Source organism: Lissotriton vulgaris, chromosome 7 (assembly GCF_964263255.1).
Source record: "Lissotriton vulgaris chromosome 7, aLisVul1.2, whole genome shotgun sequence".
NCBI classification, from domain to species: domain Eukaryota; kingdom Metazoa; phylum Chordata; class Amphibia; order Caudata; family Salamandridae; genus Lissotriton; species Lissotriton vulgaris.
Genome location: NC_141695.1, coordinates 605032395 through 605060115, shown reverse-complemented (window position 1 = coordinate 605060115; position 27721 = coordinate 605032395). Strand labels below are relative to the sequence as shown.

The 27721-nt window shown below is 43.2% G+C and overlaps 1 protein-coding gene across 2 annotated transcripts in view; it reads left to right on the top strand.

Annotated features, from left to right (window-relative positions):
• The window catches only part of LOC147702103 (uncharacterized), a 574906-nt gene that overhangs the window by 219744 nt on the left and 327441 nt on the right, over positions 1 to 27721 (top strand). For both annotated transcript variants that reach the window (XR_015297502.1, XM_086930735.1), the window contains exons 6-7: positions 4710 to 4768; positions 5770 to 5805. Coding sequence is in view for 1 of the 2 variants with exons in the window: in XM_086930735.1 (XP_086786861.1) it covers positions 4710 to 4768; positions 5770 to 5805 (95 nt within the window). In the remaining variant the exon portion in view is untranslated. The remainder of the gene's footprint in view (positions 1 to 4709; positions 4769 to 5769; positions 5806 to 27721) is intronic.

Genomic DNA, 27721 nt, shown 5'->3' with positions numbered 1-27721 from the left:
TCTGCCAGGTGTGCAGAATGTTCAGGCGGACGCACTGAGCAGACTGATTCAGGAAAACCACGAATGGGTCATAAACGACAAAGTACTAGGAGAAGTCTTCGCAAGGTGGCGGACTCCAGACGTAGATCTGTTCGCCACCGCCGAAAACAGCAAATGCCGAGACTTCGCCTCCAGGTACTACCAGCAGGGGACGTTGGGGAATGCGCTATGGATCGACTGGTCGAACAGCTTTCTGTACGCTTTTCCATCCATTCCCCTGATTCCGGCGGTACTCATCAAGTTGGCCCGGTCTAGGGCGAGGATGATACTCATTGCCTCGGAATGGGCCAGGCAGTGGTGGTTCACGGACCTTCTTCACCGGTCTCTCCTTCCTCACATACGGCTTGTGTGCAGGCCGGACCTTCTCACGAAGTTCGGGGGGCAGATGTTGCACCCCAACCTCTCGTCTTTGAGTTTGGCGGCATGGCTCCTGAGATAGTGCAATATGGCCATTTGAATCTACCTGAAGATTGCATGGACATACTGAAGGAGTCTAAGAGGCCTTCCACTCGGACTTCCTATGCTTACAAGTGGAAGAGGTTCTGTATCTGGTGCAAGTCCAAGAACTATGACCCGACGACATGCAAGGAAGATGTCATTCTTCCTTTCCTTCTACATTTGGCGCAGTCTGGACTTAATGTTCACTCCATTAAGGTTCATCTCGCTGCATTGACTGCCTACAGGAAATGCCCTTCACAGACTTCCTTTTTCCAGATCCCTGTGATCAAAGATTTTCTGGAAAGCTTGAAGAAAGTATTCCCTCCTGTCAGGCTTCCTTCCCCTTCATGGGAATTGAATGTGGTGCTGTTCAGATTGATGAAGAAGCCTTTTGAACCTTTTCATAAGGCTTCGTGGCAGCACCTGTCCTGGAAGGCGGCGTTCCTCGTGGCCATTACATCGGCCCGCAGGGTGAGTGAAATTCAGGCGTTGTGTTGCCAAGAGCCTTATACAGTATTTCATACTGCTAAGGTTGTTATGCGTACTCACCCTAAATTTCTTCCCAAGGTTATTTCTGATTTTCATGTGAACCAGACCATAACTTTGCCTAAGTTTTTTTCAGAATCCTTCATCTCCAGCGGAAAGGTCTCTACATTCCCTGGATGTTAGGAGGGTGTTGAAATTTTATCTGGATAAAACCAAAGATATTCGTAGGTCTGACCGATTGTTTATCAACTATGGATCAGTCAGGACGGGTCTTGCTACCTCTAAGCAGTCCATTTCTAGGTGGATTGCATCCTGCATACAATTGTGTTACCAAAAAGCTAATAAGACCGTAGGAGGTAAGCCTAAGGCTCATTCCACCAGGGGCAAAGCTGCCACGACAGCCTTGCTCCGTAACGTGCCGATTGCAGAAATCTTCAAGGCAGCCACTTGGAAGTCGGTTCATACCTTTGCTAAGCATTACTGTCTAGACACTGATGCCAGGACAGTCGCTCAGGTTGGACAGGCTTCGCTGCGAAATCTGTTCGCACAGTAGTGGTGTTAATTTTCTTCTCTCCACCGCCGCTTGGTGTGGGGATGGGCTTGCCATTCTATTCACTAGATTATGACTATACACAAAGATCCCCTACTACAGAAGGAGTAGTTTCTGTCCTGTAACTCCAGTTCTGTAGTAGGGGTATCTCTGTTATAGTCATAAGCGCCCTCCCGCCTCCCCGGTGGAGAAAGTTATTCATATAAGGAATGCTACAGGTCTGGCATGTTACGCCTTCAAAAAGAACTGAAAGTAAATGGGACCTGCTGTGCATTCTGGGATACTGGGAGAAGTTCTGGAAAGTTTTCTTAAAGGCACAGTATCCTATTTAAGCCACATAATGACAGCCTATGGGGCTTGCCTGTCCAGGCTTTCCTCTCTATCATTCCAGAGGCTTTTACTGGTAGAGGCAAGTTTCTCTGTGAAAGAAACTGGGCAAGCTGTGTTGTATGTGTGGTGTTTTGGGTGGAATTTCTAGTTCAAGTACTGGACAGTGTAGCCTGTGGATATAGGCTGCATTATTTGTCTTTAAATTCTCTCTTAAGTGTCTTTGCAGTTCTGCAATTTTTTGACAACTAAGAGATTATTTTTGATTGCCGGGGTCCACGCACATGAGCGGGACTATTCACTAGATTATGACTATACTAGAGATACCCCTACTACAGAACTGGAGTTGCAGGACAGAAACTACTCCTTCCCTCTACGACACGCCAGCCCACTCCACTCCACTCTGCATCATTCCACTCCTCAGTACTGCACTCTATACCACGACACTCTACATCACTCTATTCCACTCTGCCACTCCACTCCTCTGGTTGCCACTTGTCCCCACGCCACTATGCTCCTCGAGACTCATTCATTTTCGAGGCATTTAATTAACTGTGGCTAGTGAGTTCACAACATTGTCTATGGAGGTGTGCGAGTTACATTACGTTTTGGGTGGAGTGCAAAATTTAACTTAAAGTTGGAACTATGGGCCAGATGTGCGACCATTTAAAATTGTGATTTGCAAATTGCGCTTGATTGCGAGTCGCAGTTTGTGAGTCACAATTTCAAATGTACAACAGTGTCTGAGAACTGATTGCGATTACCAATGGGGTCGCAAAATGCGAGCCTCATGAATATTAATGAGGCACTCGCAATTTGCAGCCCCATTGGGAATGGCTGGCCCTCATAGGGATGGTCACCTGCTGAGCTCAGCAGACCTCCATGCCTGGGACTGCTTTTAAATAAAGCAGTTTTTTTAAATGCAGCCGGGTTTCCTTAAAGGAAAACGAAATGCTGTGAGTGTGACGAATCAGAAAGGTCCACAACAGGAGAATTATCAATGCTCTTTATTATTATAGGTCCAGTTAGGTTACGTCAGGGCTTTCCTTCCTACTTAAAGTCTCTGTACAATACTTCTCGGTCTGTCACAGTTACCATGAATTCTGGTTCTTTTGCGAGAATCTTCTTCCTTCAGTATCTTCATCCACAATAATCTCAAAAATAAGAAAGAACAAACAGAAAAGAAAATGGTGTAAGATTCTGTTTCCTCTTTAACACCATCACCATAAAGGGAAAAGGAGTGAGCAGACACCCGGTGCTCTTTCACTAGGCTTAGTGTAGGTGTGTAGAGAGGGGACTGGTGTTGGCTCTATGGGGTTTAGCTGGACTTCTCCCCGCTGGCCTTCGCCCGCCTCCCAGCCCACCCTGTAATCCGTGCACTCACCTGGGAGAGCCACACTCCTCCTGGAGTGTGGCTGGAGGTTGCACGGTCCCGTGGGTCTCCTGACTCTTCCACCGGTCCAGTGGTCTCGCTCGGCAGTGAAGACTGGAATCGGGTCACTTGTTTTTGTTTCCAGCTTCATTTCCTGGATTCTGTTCCCGGTATCTTATTCGTTTTCGCTATTCCTCCCTCGATCCGACACTCGGCGTCTTCCAGATTCCAGTCTGTCGTCGTCTCTTGAACCCTGTCCTCGATTGGATCAGGACTAATGACGACAGACCAGGGGGCGTGGTTAGTAGGAACACGTTCCCAGTTAAAGGTGCCGCTTAGGTCAGGGAATGGATCTCGAATTAAGCTATCCGGGGGATTATCCCTCTGTGAATGAAAAAGTAGAGGATGCATTAAAAAAAAAAACTAAATGAAACGTTATTGTTTCATTTTTTAAGGGCAGGTGGTGGTCCCTGGGATCACTGCCTGCCACTAAAAAGTATTTCCTCCTGCATTTGTGTAGGGGAAAGGGTCGTACATGGCTTGTGAGTTGCTATTAGGAAGGGAATGCCCCTTCCTAATAGCGAGTCGCAAAACACTATTTTGCGAGTCGCAAAATAGTGTTAATATATGGCTCAGAGGAAAATTGCATGCGCAAACTGGTCACAAAACCGTTTGCGCATGCAATTTTCCGTCGTACATCTGGCCCTATAACTTAAGAATGTCTAATGTTTGTGTACTTTAAGTTGGTTTTGTATAGAAATAATACGTTTTTCTAACTATAACTAATCTTAAACCTTTGTTTTTTCAAATAAAAAATACATATATATTTGCAGATCCTGACCTTGATCTGTAAACATGTCCCCTTAAGCAGTTTCTTCTTTTTAATTCTGTATCTGTTTTACTTTTGCTGCAAAAGATAGCATAGCCTCTCTGCTCTCGGCTAGAATTTGTATTAGTTGCTTTCATGCATAGACCATGTCTGGGTCCGTGGTCCTCTGCGCTATCTTGCTTACCCTGGGAATCCAGTGCTTCAGTGTTTTTGATGGGTGGTGGTGGGCAGGAGGGGGCCATTGTCCACCTCGGCGTCCAGCTGTTGAAAGTCCTTCATTGTGAAAGACTACTCCTTTGTCGTTCCCATGAGTATTATGGTGTTTGAAGCTAGGGGTATATCTCTGTGATCCTGGAGACAACATTCACTAAGAGGGTTCCATCATGTAGCCTAACTGAACTCTAAGTTGACCGTTTTACACTCTACATCTAGAAATAGACAGGACCTTGTAAAAGGTGCAACGTGTACAATAGATCATATATGAGAGACAGATGGGAAAAATCGAGGACCTGCTTTGATACTCAGCTATTGCAACAAAAGACATACATGACCCAGCTAATAAAGTAGATTTCATTTCATAATTAAATGTCTTTCATTGGGTATATAAGTTGCTTGTTGATGGATGACTTGAGAGAAGAACAGTGAAACTCTGTCATCTTTATTTATAGAGCCTTTCCTTTCCCTGATGCTGGTCGTTTCTGAGATGTCTTTCGTACTGGACCTGGAGGTAAATTTCTGTGGACTCATGGAATCCAGTAATCGGAGTGGGTGAGTGTGAATGTGATCTTGAACAGACAGGCTTGTATTTCAATTGGAAGACTTCTCCATTGGAGTAACTATTGGAAATTCCAGTTGGATGGGACAACGTTGGCTACGTTCAGGATCTAGCCTACAATATGGACAGTTCTACTGCATCCTTACCTGCGTTTGGAGGCATACACTTGACATCTGATTGGTATACCCCTAGTCCTCTGTATCTTTCTGATGCAGAAGACAGAGGGCCTAATTATGTCTATGGTGGTCCAATAGACCATAGTAGCCACAGTGGAGGTGCAGGAACTGCTGCACCAGTGGTCCAAGCACCCTATTACATTATTGGGCGGTTTGACCATCATGGGACCGCCGCAACTGCCAGGCATCAGAGATCCCTGGCGCTGTTGCTGCAGTCTTGAGGACCCAATTTGCTTTCACAGTACGCGTTTTGTCTCCACCACGGTTTTCATGGCTGTGAGCCAGCCATGAAAACTGTGGCAGAGAGCAAACAAAGGGGGCCTTACAGGGCCCCATTTTGTCTCCGGGCCATGGGATGAATGCAGCGGGCCCATGTTGTTGCCCCCCTGTGTGCATGCACCCCAGTTACTGTATGTCATGGACTGCAAAGTCCATGCGGTGCAGGAACTCCCTTTGAAAATGGGCAATGCAATGGGAGCACCAGAGTCACTGCTGTGGAATTGCCTAAGAAATGCCCACCAGGCATGAGAAAACTCATAATCTGGTGGGCGGTGCTCACACAGCTTTGGCTGTTTGGAAGCGGGATGACTGTGTGGCAGCCCCGCTCCCACACCGCCTAAGTTGTAATCAGGCCCTAAGTTACCTAGCATGTCTAGAACTCTGTAGAGAAAATTACCCATGTGGAACTTGCTTTGTCTCTACAGCCAGTTTTCATATGCACATGATCTGTTTTAGTGACTTGAATGCTACAGTTTTTTTTTCTTTTTGCATTTATAGAACTGCAGTTTCTTGGACGAGAGTTGGCTGTTGCCAGTAAGTGACATTTTAAACAAAGATATATGTATTTTAAACATTCATTACATTTTCCTAGGAGTAAGTTTTGTGAGTTAATTTAAATTTTAGTTTCTTTTAATTTTGATTTGTAAAATCTGTATACAAAGTATAAAATATATATATAGCAAATCTATTTATATTGATATGGCCTTGTTAAATGATACCAAATCTTCCCTCACACCTTTGTCTTCCTGGTTCATTAGATGGTAAAAGACCTGTTTAATTGATTCTGGGCTTACAATTTTAAATCATCTAAAGATCTTACATCGCCTTATTATATTAAGATATTTAAAGTTCAATTTGTTGCAGTGTTTTAATTTCTAGTCAATATAGGAAGAGCACCTGTAAATTCTGAGACAACCCTATCCATGAATATATTTTTTAAAAGGTGTTGCCCATTATGTAATAGCATTTCTGATGGATTCCTCAATTTTAGAATATTCCCAAATACCAGATTGAATCAGAAACCATTTCGTAGCCGTGCTCCTGTGCACTGCTAGGTGGCGCTGTGTGACTCCACATAAGCTTTGTTGTGTCCCAGAAGTGACCGAGTACACCCGCATATAATCGCCACCTCTGCGTGTTTGCCTCTGTTCTTTCCTCTCTGTGCCATCAAACTCTGAACTGGAGCTCTACTCCCTCTTTCTTTAGCTTGTTAATGGCCCTCAAAACTAAACAGAGTGTGCAAGGGACTGATTACTCCTCCTAAAACCACAAGCTTCAAACAATAGTGTGTTTGCCATAGATGTGCATGAGTTGTGTCATTGACGCTTGAGTTTAGGGCATGACCCAGTTGTGCAAGGACTTTGCCCTCATGCACCTAATGGCAAACCAGGACTGCAAAACTGTATGTCACCAAGCACAATAAGTCATGGGCCTAGAGTAAGTCCTGCTCCTACTCCATGTTGAGGGCGCAAACCCGCTCCAGTGAGAAGTAGTCTACACAGTCAAAGTCTTCCATTGAATTCTATAAGTCGTAGTCCAAGAAGTATAAGAAGGTGAATCGGGACTCTATCCCACCACTCTGTATCTAATGAGAAGTCACAAGGGCTTAACAGTGCCAGTCAGTCTAACTCCTGATCTTCGATTGAGGAGGCTATTCCACAGTGGATCCTGATGCTCCCCGAATTCCCCAGGCCATTGACGATACTAGACGAGGTCAAGTCCTTTAATAACATCATGCTCTGTATCTTTGGCACTGTTCCTGCTGATTCTGGCTTGCCATTGGGCCTCAAAGATTGCCAGGGGTTCGAATTTTTGCGGCCCTGCCGGTCCCGGAACTGTCCCGCCGCGTTTAGCGGATCCTGGGTGTTGGTAATCATTAACTCTCGCAGGAAAGGAGGGGGCCTGAGCCACAGACTGACATTGAGAAGCTGATCAGCATGCTGCAACGACCTTCTGCCCAAACGGGAGTATTATTGTAAATGATGAAAAGTCAGCACACTTGCCTTAACGAACTGTTGGGTCCTCAGGCATATCAGGACTACAGTTACCAGCATGCCTGTGGTAACGCCCACATGGGCGGGGCTCTTAAATAATAAATCAGCTGTTCACAACGACAAGCTCATTTCTCATCATTTTGCCAGTGAACAAGAGCTTTTCCAGCTCAAAACGCATATGGCTGTTGTGAAGGAGTACGACTTGCTGACAGCCGACTACCTGTGGCGTTGTGTGCGGTAACTCTTCCTTGTGTGGCTGTTTCATGAGGGCAACCTTGGTGGACGAAATTTTAGCAGCTGTGCCGGTCGCGGAACTGCCCCGCTGCGTTTAGCGGATCCTGGGTGTTGGTAATCATTAACACTCGCAGGAAAGGAGGGGACCAGAGCCACAGGCTGACCTTGGGAAGCTGATCAGCATGCTGCAACGACCTTCTGCCCAAACGGGAGTATTATTGTAAATGATGAAAAGTCAGCACACTTGCCTTAACGAACTTTCGAGTCCTCAGGCATATCCGGACTACTGTTACCAGCATGCTTGTGGTAACGCCCACATGGACGGGGCTCTTGAATAATAAATCAGCTGTTCACAATGACAAGCTCATTTCTCATCATTTTGCCAGTGAACAAGAGCTTTTCCAGCTCGAAACGGGTATGGCTGTTGTGAAGGAGTACGACTTGCTGACAGCCGACTACCTGTGGCGTCGTGTGCGGTAACCCTTCCTTCTGTGACTGTTTCATGAGGGCAACCTTGGTGGCCGGAAAAAAAACCATATATATATATATATATATATATATATATATATATATATATATATATATATATATATATATATATATATATATATATATATATATATATATATAAACAATCCACCGGCTGTTCTGGTTTCAAAGTTGCGGCGAGCGTGTGCGGGTACCGGACACCCTTCAAATTATGTTCTATGTTTCCTTCCCGTTTGAAGAAAACACGCAGGCTGCTTCTGAATGCATAAGTGATTTTATTTAAGGCACAAAATCTGGTAGCTGCCTACAGACGCGTTTCGCCACTAAGGCTTGGTCACGGTAAAAAACAATTTGTGCTTGGTGCTATTTACATACAAGTTAGTTTGCATAGAAACAGGACTGTCCTGCACATTCAGCGCATTGGCTTTGGCAGACATTGGAATGGTTAAATACACATCAATTTTTAGAGCCGCAATTTCAATACATTGATAAATATTCGTTGTTGCAGCTAAAACCATTACTACAATTCAAACATGTCCATGATTTTATAGGTATACTTCATCTCGCCCCAGTGGGCTTATGCACAGTTAATCAAGTCTAGCCCAAGTGGGCAATCCTCTCACGAGCAACATTCGATAATTTCCACTAGTTTAAAGGTTTGACAGTATTCCAAGATGTTTCAATGGGTCCTAAGTTCCTGCACAAACAAACAGGAAAATAACAAGTCTATGTGATGATTAAAAACTACTTATATTTACATAGTTATAAAAACTCTTATTCAAAGAAGTTATCGGATTTGATCTATTGTTCTATCTCTTTCTCACCCAAGATGCACTGCTAGTTCTTCATTACAGTTCATCCCAGTTGGCTGTAATGTTTCAAAGTCAATGATGTATCTTGATTCTAATGTTCTCAATTGTTGTAGTCTATCTCCCCCTCTCACAGATTGATTGACTGCATCTAACACCACATATTTTAGCAGGTTGTCATTTTGATCATGATTTGTTTTAAAATGACGAGCAACAGGATACTGTTCATTATTATTCCTGATCGCTCTTTTGTGTTCTAGTATCCAGATCTTCGCCCTATGTATCGTACTACCGTTATATAGTTTTTGACACGGGCAGATGAGACAATAAACACAAAATTCAGTATTACAATCAAAGGGCCCTTTGATCGTGAACATTCTTGTACTATTCGGTACCTTAATCCTCGTACAGTTTTTGCTTCCTTTACAAGCTTTACATTTCATACAGCACTCCAAACCTCCTGAGCCTGTGTTCTTCCCTCTAGACTTAGATGATATTGCATTTCTGCTCAGTTCGTCCTTTAATGATTTACCTTTCCTAAAGGTGATCTGTGGGGTATCTTTGACATACTGACTCAAATAGGCATCAGTTGTTAAGATTGGCCAATTTTTTGTCAATATTTGGCGAACCTTGTAAGCCTGACCTGAATAGGTGGTGATAAACCTCACCTTATTCTCCTCTTCATCCACAGACCTCTGCTTGGGTATCAATAGGTCTGCTCTTTGCACCTTGTTAACTCGTTCAATGGCTTGACTAATTGTTTTCTTCGTATACCCTCTGTCACTGAACCTGTCACACATCACAAGTTTCTCTGCCTCAAATTCCTCCATGGCACTACTATTTCTTTTTGCTCGAAGCAATTCTCCATATGGAATGCTTTGAATTAAACTGTAAGGGTGAGCACTTGAGGCAAAGAGGAGACTGTTACCCGCAGTTTCTTTTCTATGGAGCTTTGTTACCAGTTTTTGATTCTGTACTTCTACTACCACATCAAGGAATATTACTTTTTTCTTACTTACATGGGATGTTAACCTGATATTCCAATCGTTCTCATTTAGGGTAGATATGTATCATTTTACACTGGTCTCGTCCCCTTTCCATATCATAAATGTCATCTATGAAGCGAGTCCAACAAATGACCCGCTCCCCCTGGTCACCCTGGCTACTGGACACCTGCTCCTCCCACCAGCCCATGAACAAGTTCGCGTAGGGGGGGCGAAGCAGGTGCCCATCGCTGTGCCCTGAGTTTCTCTGTACAGTTTATCATTGAAGTAGAAAAAGTTATTTGTTAGGCAGCAGTAAGCCATATCAATTAACATTTCAGTATGGAGCAATGTTGTTATGGATCTGTCTCTCAAAAAATGTCTCATAGCTTGAATCCCTATGCCATGCTTGATAGCTGTGTATAAACTAGTCACATCAAGTGTAACCAGTAAATAGTCAGGTTCCCAAGATAAATCATTAATCATATTCAAGAAGTGCATGGTGTCCTTCAGATAAGCTGGCAGCGAAATTACAAAGGGTCTTAAAAAGAAGTCTATATATTTAGATGTTTTTTCCAATTGCGACCCCATAGAAGAAACAATTGGCCTGCCAGGTGGTGATACGGGATTTTTGTGAAGTTTGGGTAGGAGATATAAAATGTTTTTTTAGGGATAATTACACCGCAATCCATAGAATTCTCCCTTTTCCAATATGCCACTTTCATACCACTGCAATAGCATCTCATCGTATTTAACTCCTTCGACGCTCATGACGAGCTCAGCTCGTCATGGTGTACACCTCCATACACTCATGACGAGCTGAGCTCGTCATGAACAATGGGAATAAACGAGTGCCAGCACAGGAGGAAAATAACACTAGCATCGATGGTGTTAATATATGAAGCTGCTAATTTGCTAATATTGTGCCTTAAATAAAATCACTTATTCATTCAGAAGCAGCCTGCGTGTATTCTTCAAACGGGAAGGAAACATAGAACGTAATATATATATATTGTGACCAAGGCCTCTGCGTAGGACGAAACGTTATGCTGACGAGGTGCGATCAATAAAAAAAACTCACCTGCATCCTGGGTCTTCGTTCCTTCTTTCTGTCACGTTCCGGAGCTGAGGGACGTGTTTGTCAGTTTGGAATAAGCAGGTATATATATATATATATATATATATATATATATATATATATATATATATATATATATATATATATATATATATATATATATATATATATATATATATATATATATATATATATAATATTTTTTTTACTAAGATCATAATCTGCAAACTTAGCAGGGGACGCCTTATTCTATCAGGTTTCTGCCTTGTGATGTCATCAACACGAAAATGATGAGGATTAGTTAGATCCAAAAATACATTGCTCTCAGAAATGTCACAACTTGCAATATTACCTGTAAACAAGGACACTCTGTTGAGGTTCCATACACTACCCCCCTCAACACGCACAGCATTCCTAAAAGTTTGTTTGCATGGATGGGGTCCGACCAAATACTCTTCCCCTTTCCATCAGCTTTGGCTTTTTCAATGTACACAACATCACCAACGTTTACTTTTTGCTTGCTGACAAAACCCTTCTGCAACCCATGTCTTGCTTCATTTTGGATTTTTACTCCTCCATTTTGCGTCTAATTACCTTAAAATCCAACTCCACATCATTACCAGTACTACTGCGCTTGTTTTTTAACCACCATGGCACTAATTTTGACCCAGGTTTATGCCCCTTAAGCATTTCAAAAGGACTAACTGAAGTAATAGCATTGGGAGCTGTTCGATAAGGCAGTAGCATAGACTGTAACACAATTTTTCACTTCTTACCACTCTTGGCACTTCCTTAACAACTCTATTAAAACGTTCCACTTGACCATTGGCCTCAGAATGGAACACAGCGATTCTCCTATTCGGCACACCACACTTAAAAAGATATCTCCGAAGAATCTGCTGACAAATTGTGGTCCATTGTCGGTGACCAACTCTTGGGGAATTCCCTCCCTGAAAAATACACTGTCCAGAAATTCTACTACAACCACAGAGGTAACATTCTGGACCATCTTGACCTCAGGCCATTGGAATAGTAGTTAATAAGAACCAAACCATATGAATTTTGTTTAGGCAAAACAGCAAACAGTCCAATAATATCAAGACCTAATTTTTGCCATGGACCATCAGGGATCTGAATGGGTTGCAGCTCAGCACAAAGAGCTTTTGCGGATTTATCACTCATTGCACACTGTTGGCACACCGTTAATTGCTTCTCAACGCAAGCATCAATATATGGCCAACAAAAACATTCTTTGATTCGTTTTCTGGTACTGGAAATTCCTAAATGTTTTCATGTGCTAGACCAATAATAGAATTTCTTAGGGGGATAAATGTATTCCTCTGTTCAGCCTAACAACCATGCCATTTCCAACCAGCAACATATCACGCACTTTGAAATTAACAGACAAATCATTTCGAATTCTCCTTTCTTCTGGCCATCATTTAACAATAAACTCAGCGAAAGTCTTGAGTTCAATATCTTTCTCCATTTCAACCAAACTTTTATCCTCTTGAACAATAGAACAAGAATTACCAAACAAAATAATATCCTTGTATGTAAATGCTACTTACCATTCTACTTTGTCATTTCTCTCGGAGGAACCAGTGGCTAACTGCAACCTCGACATGCAATCATCATGTACATTATTTTTCCCATTCACGTACTCCAATTGACTACGAAAATTTTGCAGTCTGGAAGCTAACCTTACCAACCTAGCCGCACCTGGTGCCATCATGTATACTAGAGGATTTTGGTAATAATAAACTTGGTTCCCATAAGAAAGTTCTGAAATGTTCAGCACCCCAAACCCAGGCTAAAAGCTCTATTTCAATTCAATTCAAATATCTTTATTTCGGTTAGATAACCATAAAAGATATACAAACACATGTAAAAACAAAATAGAATTTACATTTCCGCACCCATTTTCTCAGAGTTCATTTTGCAAATTGAGGGCCAATCAGATGCGTTTGCGATTTTAAGACAATAAATAAAAATTTTAAGTCTAAAAATATTTCATTTAAAATCATAACATTACAGACAATTTCGATTAGGACATACTTATTATAGACAATATTATTTCATTTTTTCAAATAAAGAAAAAGGAACTAGATAGTAAAAAATTATAGGCAGTACCGACACAACTCGTGGTTTCACACCCGAACTCCAGCTGTCATATTAGTTCAAGTACAGATCTTGCCGAATATCATTAGAGCTTAAGGCCCAATCTCCTTCGTACTATCTCCACAGAAAAAGGTACCTGCTTACACTAAAGACAATGGATTGGGTTGTTTCGGTTCTAAGAATTCTTTCTGCCTCACTAAAACGCCTGAAACCCAAGAGACGGCAGATAGGTTTTATCCATTTTTTCCTTACATGTGTGTAGGCAGAACAGAAGAACAGTACATGCGCTTCATCCTCTTTAGCCCCAATACAACACAATTTGCATCTGACTCGATCAACCTTCCCTGCATTGCCTTCATTGCACGTCCATCTCGCAGTGTTTACTTTGATTTGCAGTGCGCCATAACAGAATTTTAAATACAGCGATTTTGCTAGAGCTGGTAGGATCTCGTCCATGAATGGCTCGAATCTACTCTCTGCCTTCATGTTAAGAAACTTGACAGTTAAAGTCCCCAAGTCCCAGTTATGTGACTTTAGTTTTGCGACAAACCGCCAGTATTTTTCTTTCAACAGCTTTTTGCCATTCAAAGTAAGACACTCAGGATCTGTCCAGTAATGACTTAGCCCCAGCTTGACAAGCCAGTCCTCAATATGGTTCAGCCATACCAGCTTTGTTAAATTTTTTATTTTCATAATTTCCTTTAACGCTTCTCTATAGTCTACTAAATAGTCTGTTGACCACACGCGGATCCAGTACAGCAATGGACGTAGGGCCGCGTGGTCATCAGTACGATGAATATCCAGATCCATTATTAGTGGAAGTAAGGGTGTACGCAGTTCTATTTCAATTACAGAATAATTTTTCTCAGCATCACGCAAACCTGTAGATACATAGGCAACTATCCATTTCCTGCCATTATCTCTTTGTATAAGTACACTCCCCAAACCACTATTTTTGGCATCAACCATTACAATGCTTTGTTTACCAATCACAAATGGTTTTAAACACTGAGCATTGATAACACATGCTTTCAACATGGAAAAGGCAGTGCTCATCTCTTGGGTCCACTTGAAAACAGCATTTTTCTGTAACAACCCCCTGAAAAGGTCCACCTTAGAAGCATAGTTTGAGATACATTTTGCATAGAATTTGGTTAAACTAAGAAACACCAATTGTTCTTTAGAACTAGGACGAGGATCATTGATTAAGCTGTCAACATGGCCCTACTTGGGTGTAATACCTTCCCCACTAATGTTGTGCCCAAAATACTTTACTTCCAATTTTTGTAATCTGGACTTGTCAGCGTGTAAATTGAGACCTTTAGATGACAAAGCAGAAATAACTTTCTTAAGATTGAGATCATTTTCCTTGTGGTCTTTACCAACATCTAGAATATCATCTTGGACTGCAACAGCTCCAGATAAACCTTCCAAAGTTTCCATCATAAGTCTCTGGAACACTGAAGCCGCAACTGCCAACCAAAATAGCATTCTACAGAACCAAAATAATCCTTCAGGTGTAATGAATGCAGTATAGTTCTTAGATTCATCACCCAAGACAAACTGATGGTATGTGCTAGCGAGGTCTTAACATGAAAAAGCATTGGCACCTGCTAGAGTTGAGACCATTTCATGTAAATATGGGAGAGGATGAGCATCTACCCAAATGGCACTATTTAAACTGTGCAAGTCCACTCATAATCTCAACTCCCCAGAATGTTTGACCGAAATCACAATGGTAGAAACCCATGGGGATGATTCTACAGATTCAATAATGTTTTTGTTACATCAATTTTGCAACTTACCTTTAAGTTTGTTTCTGTAAGAAAGAGGAACATTTCTCACTCTGTGACGCACAGGAATAGCACTTTCCATGATTTTGATGGAATGTTTAAATCCTTGGTAAGTACCCAACTTGTCATTGAACACGCTAGGAAATAACTCTTTTAATTCTTATGTGACTTTAGTGGAATCACAGTTACTAGAATTGAAATTTCCTATATTAAACACTTGGGGATCAGCATTAGGATCTAATTTAATCCCCATCTCTTCTTGATGTGGGAGGCCTAAAAGCGATTGACCCTTCTTTGATGCATAAAATGTACCAAGTGTGAAATGACCAGAGAAAACGAAGTCTGCCCAAAAGAAACCAACCAAACCAATTTTGTGACCAGTGTATCCACCAGGACTGATATCTGGGTTATGTAACTTTACTTTAAGACCGTTTCTGTTGACAACATCATGGGACAAAATAGTATACCAAAGCAGTAGAATCTACCAATACATGAGTGCTCACACCATTGATTGTGACATTACAAGAACGAAATTTGGTATCACTTTCATCTAAGTTCAACATAGTATTCACATCATGTTCGTCATTCTCAGAGTTGTCAATATCATCAGCGAAATTCACAAAATGTACTCTCCTGCAAGTTGATCTACATACTCTGCTGAAATGTCCTTTCTTTCCGCATTTTAAACAGGATCTTTCAATAGCTGGGCAATTTTTAGAATTCCTTAGATGCCCCCTGCTACCACATCTATAACATGCATAAGGACCTCTTTTAACTTGTCTTGGATCTTTGGACTTGTCATTACTAAATTTGGAAGATACGTTTTTTTTTTGACAAAATGTTTGGAAACAACTTTTACTTCTTATTTCTTGTACAATCTTCTCAGAATGTTCAATTGCTTTTTGCAATATCAATAGCAGCACTAAGAGACATATCAGAAGTAGTCCATAACCTTTCCTGTATTTTCTTATTATTAGTCCTCATTAATATTTGGTCTCTTAGTACTTGCTCATATGAAATATGTTTGAAATCACATGTGACAGTTAGTGATCTTAACGCAGAGACATACTCTTCAGTGGATTCATTTGCCAACTGTTTCCTAGAGTAGGATATAAATCTCTTCATAACAGTGTTGGTTTTCTTACCATACCTCAAACGTAATTGTTTGGCTGCATAGAGATACACATTAATATTTCCAGGATTATCAATAGCTGGAAGATTTTTTAATTCTTTTAAACCCATACCACCTAAAGAATGTTTGAAAAGAGCCAAATTCCTATCCTGTTATCACTCTTCCCCTTCAAGCACTCCAACATACGCCAAAGCACTGGTTCCCATATATCGCAAGCCATGGGTGGTTCACCAGGAGACGATAGAAAAGATGGAGGTGGTACAATTCCTGACATATTTAGATTTTTTAAATGTAAAAGACCAAGAGAAAAACAAAAAAAATTAAATGATACAAGTAGTCACCGTTGTCTGTCTTATGAGGAATCAATAGTGTCTGTATCACAGTGATAAGGTACACATCTAAACTGACTGCAGTACTCTTTCAAAAGATAGAAGTTCTCTTCTAGCATAAATATGCACATGTGCCCCACAGTTAAGATTTTTTTTTTTTACCATAACATGAGGAATGTCTAACTTTTTTCTATTTCACAAGGTGCCGAAAGGGTTAACCCAAGACGCTCCTTTAGTTTAGAAAAAAAAACTAGCTTGTGTCGATTTCACACAATGCCGAAGGGGTAGACCAAACAATCCCTCTGTTTCTACCCTGCCGTGAGCCAATCTGATAATGTGTAATAACACACTCCCTCGATGACAGCAACTTCAGTGAGCCAATGTGGAGTAATGAAACACTCCACTTCATGGATGCAGCAACTTCCATGATCCAATATTTGCTGTGCGGTAATAATTAATACAAGTTCCTTGAATATGGACAACCAATGAGGAAACATAGGAAAATATTGCTTCGCAGACTTGCCAGGCGGAGAGACCAACTGATCTAGCCAGCGCCACTACCTTGAAAAACCACACAAGAGCCTAAACCTAATCTTCTTTTTTTTACTGGAAGCCAGTGTAATGCCTTCAGATGCTGGGATATGAGTCCTGGGCTTAAGCATGAGTACCATTCTAGTGGCTGCATTTTGAGCCACCTGCAAGCAATTGAGAAGACACTCAGGAAGGCCTAGTCCAGTCTCAAAGTGACCAAAGTCAGGACCAAGGTTTTCCTGGAATCCAATGGTAGAAGGGGGAAGACATTTTCTCAGCATTCGAAGTAGGCCGAAGCAGATGCCTACTACCTACTGGGCTTGGGATCTCATCGAGAGCATGCCTTCCATCGTGAAGCCCAGATCTTTTACAGTGGTTTGCATAGAGAGAGGAGGTGACATATCCCCAGGCAACCAGCATCTCCACTCTTCAGAGGGCAGGGAGGCAAAAAAGATACATTCAAACTTCTCTGGATTACATTTCAATTGAATTCTCCTTAGCCACTTAAACACCTTAGTGAGGCAAATTCAAATCTTCTCACCCTCAAAGTCTGCTCCCTTATCACAGGTGAAAAGAAGCAGTGTATCATCGGCATATGAAAATATTTTTGCCGCACAAGCTTCTGCCTGTGGTGTCAAGGGGGACATATATAGATTGATGCGTGCACCCACATTTTCGAGGGGGGACTGTGTGACCCATATACAATGGGGGTCGAAGTTCTATTCTGTCCCACCTGTTATGAACGCAGAACGGGCGTTCCGTGAGCATGCATGAGCAGGGTTGTACGTATAGCAATTTTTTTTAGCAGCGGTTGTAGGCCTTGAGGTATGGCTGCATTGTAGAGATAACATGCAGAGCTATATATATATAACTTCTGTTCCTTATAAATTTGGGCAAAATGCTACAATTCTTGTTAAAAATTAAAGTCATGCACCCTACTGGTGAACAGGTTTGTTTTACCTGTCCAGGCTGGATTTATGCCTGTAAGGACGACTGAATAGTTAATGCAGCTTATTTGATTTAATTTATCAGCTGAACCCCCATGATGGACACAGTGGCAGTGCCCTAAATTCCATGAAGGCCTTTGGTCCTCTAGAATAGTCTTTCTGAAAATTTCCCTTTCCAGGGCAGAGGTGAGTGTATCTACTCTGATCGTTTGACTTGTTATACTCTGGAACCGTGGCGAAGATGACAATAATGGGCATTGTGATACTCTGGGGCAGCAGATGGATTCAAATACCACCCCCACACTTTTTTTCGGTCTGGCGTTAGCTAAGAACTTTTGATTTGTCTAAAATACGTATGATATACTTTCATAGAGGAGCGTTCAGCTGCCTTGCTTCATCTATTTGTGTCATTCACATTTTGTTTACACCCACTACAGCATATAGCATGGGACAGTGGGTCGGCCTACTCAAGCCACTCGTTAACTTCACTTGGAGTGACTGCATTTTGCTTTGCTTTACTGTTGCCTTTGTGAGCCTGATGTGATAGCAGGATGCTTCTGATTAATATTCCATCTTTATCATATCCCATCTTCTGCCAGTGCTGTTGTCAATTTCTTTTGGAGTATTTTGTTTTTGTGACTGCTGTTATTTCACAGCATAGCAGATCAGCTTGCGGCCATTTGAAACTATATTAATGCCCTTTATTTCGGTTCACAAAACCCTAAAAGTATACCCTAAAAATATTGAGACATCAGCAACTCATAAAATTAAACCCAGATCAGTTGACTAGGGGTGAATGTTTGTTTTTCTCAAACACTCCTTCCATCATCCCCTTTTGTATCGCTTTGTTCGCCCTAAGTTGGCAGGGTATGCTCAGACGTGAGTCCCTTACTCACTTTGCCACTGGATTCAAGATAGCCTGACTGATGAGGATTATGAATCCGAAACCGGTCCCACGATGCTTGTTTCCGGTCCAGGGAAGACCTGGTTTGGCAGTTCGGGCTGGACTGTTCCCAGGCAGGCACAGGGTCGGCCTGATTTGCATATTGCCATGTCTGAACTAGGGTGACAGAGTGAGCTAAAGAATGGTGATGGATTAAACCCAAATCAGTTGACTGGGGGTGAGTGTTTGATTTGCTCAAACGCTCCGTCCATCATCCCCTTTTGTATCGTGCTGGTATTTCTCAGCATAGCAGATCAACTTGCGTCCATTTGAAACTATATTAATGCCCTTTATTTCGGTTCACAAAACCCTAAAAGTATACCCTAAAAATATTGAGACATCAGCAACTCATAAAATTGCAATGATGTAGCTACTAAATCAGTGCAACATTTTTGGCATATTGAAGTTATGATAGTACACTAAAACATCAAACACTAAGGAAGCATTACATCAGCTGCTGTCACCGGAGGGGGCTGTGCGTGGCGGACCCCCCTCCCCGCTCTTAGAACATAAGGTGAGCGAGGACCCGGACAAGGGAATGCAGCCTCCTTGGTGGAGGCCCAGAGTTAACGCTGCCAGGCCATTGTGGATGGGTGTAGGGGGCGGGGCATATCCCCAATCATTCTGGGAGGCAGTGCATTGGACACAGAGGACACTAGCAATAGTGCTGCAACTTGCCATCCTTTACATGGCTACCATCTGTACAGCTACGTAGCTGGTGCGTTTACTGCGTCGGGTCTGTTGCAGCCACGGGGGGCCTCATTGTATTAGATACGCTCCTACTCTTGCTCACTTGTGGAACCATGATCCTTATTTGAGGTCTAGGTGTGCGAAATTGGAGGTAATACAGCGGGGCTGTGTTGCTCCGGAGCGTGGGCCCCTATTTTCTTCTGGGTGTGACTCCTCCAACTGCTGCTGCACCATATTAGGGGAACCCATCCCAGTCTTGCGTGGTCTTTGGTCCTGATCCTGGGCCTGCTTGTGCCCCCTGGCTTTGGAGATGGATCTGGTGTGGCGGGACCCTAACGCACTGCTGAGAGGCATAAGCTGTGTCATCACATGTCCTGCCCTGTTCATCACAGCTGGCACCGGAGCTGCATCTCCTCACACACCTGCCCTCTGCATTGGCTCTTACTTGTTCCTAGTACCAATTTACATTGTGGAGAAACATGATATTAATCAATGGACGCTCCCCTCTGAGAACAGATGCCTTACCAGGCTAGGGGATCAGATGCCACGGTCCGAGAAGCTCCAGGAGCTCTCTGACCCCGATCAACTGCAGGACATTGATGTGAACGAACGTTTGGTGGAAGTGTGATCCAGCCTTAAGTCCATAGGCACTGAACTTGACATCCTCACCACCCGTCCGGACCAGGTGTCATGTAGCTACTTCTTTTCTATATAGTATGTTAAGTTAGCATGAGCTTGTTAAATGTTTAAAAGCCATTTTTCCTTTTGCTTCACTTTTGCACACAACACATAATTGTTATTTTAGCTTTCAACCTAGAAGAGCGTTGTGATTTACTTGAGAAATAATATGTTATTGCTCTGATATCAACTTTGCTTGGTACGCTGTCTGCACAGTGAGTGCTGAAGCTTCCACGGATATCTCGACACAGTGTTGTTGTGAAGTCTGATCTTCGCACCTTTCTAGACATAACATAAATGCAGCTGCTGCCAGAATCTGGCTCGAAGCGGGTTTTATATTGCTTTGCTGAAAACACATGTAACACACTTGATGGTGCTTCGCATGCAGAGAGCTGGTGGAAGATGATGTGATCCTCTGCCACTGAGATTTTGAGGTATGGGCCCGCCCTGCTAAAACCCAAATGAGACCTTCATAGATATAAAATATTATGCTAAATAGGGAGGGTGAGAATTAGGTATTGTTAATTCCTATTCATTACAGCATCTTAGTATCCTGTCACCGTTCGCTTTCTATGGACTTGTAACTATGCTGATAACTTTGTTTCTTATAATATGTTTGCTTGTGTTATATAAGATACTGCGTTTGAGAACCCTGCATTAGTAAATAAATATTTCAAACATGCACGTGTCCTCATTTACTCCACGTTCTGGTTTGAAATGATTATATAGCGAAAGAGTGTTCATGTGTTCCACGATACCTGAGGTACTCTAAGTTCATGTTCTGGTTTGTCTAAACATTGGGAGTTTGTTATGACCAATGAGACACTGTAGCTAGCTCGGTAAGGGGATTTTGGGTACTGAGGTGAGTTTTGGGCCATCCAAATTCACCGAGGTTCCAGGTCTCTATGCACAGGTCTGTAGGAGAACGGAATTCCCGCTACATGGCGCCCATACGTTGGTGGCCTTATATCATGACACTCGAGTAGTATATCATTCAATCCTTAACCCCTTCGCTGTCGTTTCCGGAAGACGGTGGTGTCGGAACAAACCTACCTATTTGTGAAATAGGTATTTTCAAGCTTGAATCTTACTAAAACGGTTTCCTTGAATTACTACCCAGTTGTGCTATAAAGTTTATTTGTTTTCCTTAGTTCCTGTGCTGTCATGGCTGCTGTGGACATTCCGCAGCATAGTCACATTGCGGTGCGCGATCATTTGCGGAATTACAATGTGCCTTTGGAAGGCTTGGCTGTGATAATGGTGGTGAGTGCGGATCAAGCTTACCCTTACAAACTGTTTTATTCGTGGGTGACATTTCCGGAGGTCGACGCTAATTCTGGTGTGTTCCACTCTTACACTCCCTCTGTTGTACCGAATGAATATGCTTCGTACAGAGCACAGGAAGTTCCTATTGATGTTTGGCAGCATCGTTTGGTTTGGTGGCACCCTACCCCACTCTTTGACCGCTCCGCGGTTAGGTCCTTTGTCCATTCCAGGCGCAAATTGGCCTGTTTTGGCTAGTTTTACTCCTCATCCTCTGCACGGCAATTGTAACGTAGCTGAACTTCGGAGACTGCATGTGGTCTCCATTGCCGTGATTAGAGCCTTAGTGCACTACATGGGCCGTTATCGTCCGGTTGGACCTCCGGGAGGTGCAGCACTTCCAGCCGGACAGAGTAGTTTGAAACTCAGTCCCGTGATGGTCAATGCTGTGATGGGCAAGAAGCCCCAGGATAAGGATGATTTTCCTTTCTGGCTTGCCGAGAAATTTGACCAGCTGGAAGCTGTATTTCCTAATACGACTCCTGGTGAAAAACACAGGATTCTAACACTTAGTTTGCCGAAAGATTTGGCCCCTGAACTAGTTGACTGTGAGTCCTGGGGAAAGACTTTTGCAGAGGTCTATGCGAGGTGCTACGGCACTCCGTGTATGGCTGTGCTGCCTACGGTCCTTAAACGTGTTCAAGAGGATCACGGACCGGAGTCTGCGGTTGAGTTGGGTATGCGCCTGTGTGGCTCCTTTGATGTGGTTTGCGATCTGATCCTTGCTAATGTCAAGGGGGGTGCAGTGAACTTTCAGGTAGCGAACGCTTTGGCAGCAATTCCCGATGCCGATAAACCCCGACAGTTAGCGAGAATTATTGTGGCGGCTTATAAAACCGTGGGTCGCAATAATAAAGGTCTTAAACCTTTTTCTGTTAAGGAGAAAAAGCAACCCCAGGGACACGCTTCGGAAACAGATGTTCAGCCCAAGTCCAAGAAACAGAATTGTCCTAAAAAACAAAAACAGGGAAAGCAACAGCAACAACAAACACAGGTTTCGCGCTCTGCGTCTCCGTTGCCTGCGCAAACAGAACGTTATGACTTGCGCGATCGCGCGACGATTAAAACTCCTGATTGATTTCAGGCATCTGATCAGCGCTCTCCTCGTTCCTTTCAGGACACATCGGCCTCGTCGACCGGTGGTGGAGGGGGCGGCAGGGGTCGGGGTGGCCAGCAAGGACGTGGACAGCCCCGCCTGAAAGACTGTGAGGGAAAGCAGGACGACTCGACTCCGAGGAGACCACAGTTTGCCAAAAAGAAAGTCGCGGCTTTAACAGCTGGCTGAACTATTTCAGCTATATATCCCCATCCGTTCATTGCGTTCTAGTAACCTTTCATTGTTACAAGTCCCCCGGATCAAGAAGGTAAGACAAGGGGGCCGTGCCCTATCCTATAAGGGCCCCATTCTGTGGAACAACTTGCCCCTTGCCTTAAGACACATTACTAATATACAGACCTTTAAGAAAGCCTTAAAAAATTATCTGTTTGCAGCCATATAAGATCTTGGCCTCCCTATGATTATGTTTCTGATCTGGCATCTTGGAAAACCATAAGCGCGGAGATACCCTCCTGGTCGATTCCTGCGCTATACAAGAACCCAAATAAATAAATAAAATAAAACAGCGCATCGATATGCCACAGATTGTGAGAACGCGGCTTCGGAATCTGACGTGGACTCTGACCTTGCTGGACAGCGCGGCGGAGATTACCATAGTGAGAGAGGCCCTCTGTCCACTACTAAAGGTGACAGCGACTGATTCTTATGTTGTGATAGAGACAGCTGATACGAGAGTTGCACCCCCTGATAGACTTTTTGAAATTGTCCTGTTAATCGAAGGTGACATACAGCGAACCATTAAGGGGGTATTTTGGGAGAATCTTTTGTCTACGTATGACACTTTGCTTTCCGAGGCTGACTGGTTCCCACCTTTTGTGCTCCCAGCTCCGCGAGGGGAGGAGGTAATCCTCCCCAGTTTCGCGAACACAGTCTCGAAAGAGGATGCGCTGCATTTTGCAGAAGAGTGGGCTCTGGCTCTAGCGCCGGCTGTGTACCGCAATCAATGTGGTTTGGATAAATTGTCCCCGTGCCATGAGAGGTTAAGCCACAGCCTTAACCTCAATATCCCATACGACGTGAAGCCAAAGCTTCCGTCGCGGCAATCCTTAAACAATTGGAATATCAAGGTGTAATTGAAACATGTGCGTCACCGATGAATAACCCTCTTTTTACTGGAAACAAGCCTGACGGTTCATATCGTTTGGTGTTGGATTACTTGCATTTAAACTCGCATTGCTGTAACTGTGCAGTACAGAATACTCACGGCTCTGCCCTAGTGAATAGTCTTGTGCGTAAGCGGTTTAAGACCACGCTTGACATTTCCAATGATTTTTATGCCCATAGATTGGATGGTCTAAGTTCCCAATGGACCTCCTTTACTTGCGGCGGTGTCAAAAAACAGTTTCGGCGTTTACCTATGGGCTATCAGAATAGTCCTGGGATTTTTACTGCCCGCATAGTCTCTCTTTTGAAGAGAATCAACCCGGATGCTTGTTCTTATGTGGATGACCTATATCTCACAGACGACGAACTTTGGGAGCATCTGTGTCGAGGCAACGGAATAATTTGTAACTTTGCAGATATGGGTTACAAATTTAACTTTGCAAAATTGCACATTGCAGAGTACACGGTGTTGTTTCTGGGCTACGAGCTCAACAATGAAGGAAAAGGTTTGGCTCCTCACTTCCTGGAGAAATGCGCACAGCTGCGCGCTTCAACGACACTGAAAAAATTACAATCTTTACTGGGCTTCCTAAATTTCAGGAGGACATACATTCCGGAATATGCCCAGCGTATCAAGCCTTTGTACGCTTTGATACAACCATCTTTTTCCAAATCATGCTGGCTGCCTGAGCATTCAGCTATACTGCAGTCTTTGCAAGCTGATCTGCTCACTTCTAAATTCTTACAGACTCGTGATAACCAGACCAACCTGGTGATAAGAATTATCCCTGGAACAGTAGGTTTCACGTACCTAACTTTTAATGAGGGAGACACAGTACCTATTGCTTACAAGTCACACTTGTACACTTTGGCTGAAATGCGATTTTCCACTGTGGAGAAAGTGTTGACGGCTGTGCAGATGGCAATTCTTAAAGAACGTGCCCTGTCACAGGGAAAACGCATGTTGGTTGTTACCCCGTGTCCTGCCTTGGAGGCAGTTACGAAAGCCAGTGTACCAAATTCTAAAGCTTTGCACCTCGGGGGATTCAATGGGCTGCATCCTTGACATCCCAGGATGTCACGTTTATTTTTGACGCCTCATTACGGTCACAGGAGTACTTACAGTATGAATTCGATCATCCAGCTCCTTTAGCAATGCGGCCTTTGGAGGATTTCCATTGCATCATTTACACTGATGGTTCGGCGCAGGTTGCGCATGGCTCTAAAGATGCCTACTTTTCCGCATGCGCCATTGTGGTCGGTGCCATGGTGAACGATGAGTTCAAGTCCAGTGTCGTGCACACGCAGACTCTATGGGACTGCACCGCACAATTAGCAGAACTTCGTGCTCTGATGCTTGCATTGGAGTATGCAAATCCTAGTGTGACGACTTTGATTTTAAGTGATTCTTACTACTGTGTCCAGTCTTACAATTAGAACTTGTTCTTTTGGATTCAGAATGAATTTCGTGATTCCAAGGGTAGCACAATAAAACATAAGATGATCTGGGTCCGAGTGGCTGAACTTAAGGAACAGTTGCCACTTGTGTTTGTAATTCATACTCTTGGCCATCAGCGTGTTTGAGTTCACGCTGTCAGTAACTCGCTTGCTGATGAAGCGGCGAAATCAGCAGTATCAAAATATTTAGTTGCAGCAGTTACACGGTCTAAAAGTAAAATAGATGATGACATCTTGGCGGCAGTAGCTTCCACTGAGAAGGGAGGTAAATATCCTACGGGGTTCCCTTCAAAGTACACTTACCACTTAAGTCCCGACAAGGTTCCTTATGTGAAAATCCCTGAAGTTGGGGAACGGCTGATTCCCAACTTGGATCGCAGGGCTACGTTGATTACAGCGGCGCATGAAGGTGTGGCGTCTCGCATGCGGGCGTCTCAGCCACTGTAACTCATTTACAACAACACTTCTGGTGGCGGGGACTGTACAAACAGACGCGCGAATATGTACTTCAATGTGACATTTGCCAGCAGATTAAGCCTTCGAATGCTGCGCGTCCGCCTCGGACTCAGTTGTACATATCTAATAAATCACTGGGTTGTGTTTATTTAGATCACTGCGGTCCTTTTACTTCTGATACTGCGTATAAGTACATCTTAGTAGCAGTTGATTCATGCACACGCTTTGTGTGGGTATGGCCCCATCGCAGCGCTGATTCACGGACTGTCATAAGAGATTTGCGTGTCTTTGTATGGATTTTTGCCTGTGGAACTTTCCATTCGGATCAGGGTCCGGCTTTCGCCTCTAAGGCATATAAGGATGCTATGATTTCGTTGGGGGTCCAAGTCAAGTTTTCGTCTCCGTACAGACCTGAGGGTAATAGTGTAGTGGAGCATATGAACCGTGACTTAAAGCAATCTTTGACAGCTTGAGTTATAGGCACTGGCAGAAACTGGTTGGCCCCTCTCAATGGCGTGCAGCGTGCTCTTAATAATCTCCCTAGAAGGTCTCTGGGTGGGCGGACCCCGTATGAAATGCTCTTTGGTATCAAGATGTATGTCCCTGACCTTGACGGTCTAGACTGCATGGCTCAAGCCACGGCCTTTGACGTAGATGAACATTGCAATGTTTTACAGGATCTACAAAAGACCAGAGACCGTCTTGCAAAGGAACATTTGCCCTCCACATCGGATGATGCGTTGCAGATCCCGGTAGTTGGCTGGCTACCCCGGGTTAGAGAACTGGTTCGAGAGAAGATCGATAACAAAGAATTTGGTCCTTCCTACCGAGCTCCGGTTCCCGTTCTTGGTGTGAAGGGCACAAGAACAGTCATTTTACCACCACTTCCAGGTCGTAAGGAAAACAGGTTTATCTCTATTGACAATGTCAAGATACACAGGGTGGCCGATTCTTCATAGTATGACACCGGCGGTCTCCTGTCCTTCGATTGTGAGAAATTCTGTTTTGGCCACTACTTATAATGCAGAGCCAGAAGTGGCCCTCGAGATGCCTGCTGTTTCCCATCCTTTAATAAGTACTTTGTCTATTAATAACATTGATGACCTAGACTACGCCTATCCTGCTGACTTACCGATGCCTGATTTGCAAATGCGTTTGGCCACAGAGTCCAGATTCTCCTTTGACTCTGTTTCAGTGAATTTGAAAAAACCCTCACGTTTTGCAGTTTATGCCACTTTATTTAAAAAGCATTTTTTGATCCCCCCTTGGACATATATTCTGCTGGTACTTTTTTCATTTGACCTTTTTATGTCAGTTGGCTTTGTGTTTTATTTTTTCAGTCTTATCGATGGATACTATGTCGAGGAGAGAACATGCATTCGACATCTTAATGGAACTTTGGCCCCGCTTTCCGCGTCACATTCTGCACACAGACTAAAGAGAGACTTGAGTTTTGTTAACATCACTGCTTGGCCTGTTCTTGATGGGATTGTGTGGGATGCAGTTAAATTTCAAATCCATGGCCCTACTGAAGTGGTTAATGTCCCTAATGTACTCAGAGTGAACATGGGGGATGTGGTGAAACAAAACATACGTTCTGATGATTGGGATATACAGGCCGTCGAATCACTTTTCTCTGATTTAAAATATTATGCTGCCTTTGATGATGAAGATTTGTATTTAGAATCTGCTAATTATGGTGATTTGTTTTGCTTCCAACATTTTGGTAACAATTAGTTACATAAAACGAATTCCAGAAGGAGTACTGTTAATTACACACAGTGGGAACACTGTCCAGCGCCATTACAAGGCAGTTCTAGTACATTTTTGAAAAAGTACACTTACTTTACCGACTTTAATCAATCAAATCCTAAGTCCTTTTATTTTGAAATGACACAAAAGCCCATGTCCAAAGTTAGACTTACCGATACTAAATTGTTGTATTCGAAGTCCTTCCTCGACAATTTAGCGTTAGAGGGCTATGAGCTATGGAAGGAAACCATTGCCCTTAAATCAGTTTGGGGTTCTAAAAGTTGGCAGGTACAAGGCGTTGAGGCTTTGCACCGTGCATGTCTTATCCCAAATCATATGTTGTTTTTGAATTCTACCGTTTTCCAGACCACATGCCTTGGATTGGCTACTTCTAAAAAATTAAATACACCTACTATCCCTGATTTAGAAGAATATTCCGGTTGGAATAATTTTACACAGTTTTCCATTAGAGAATTGCAAACACTGTTG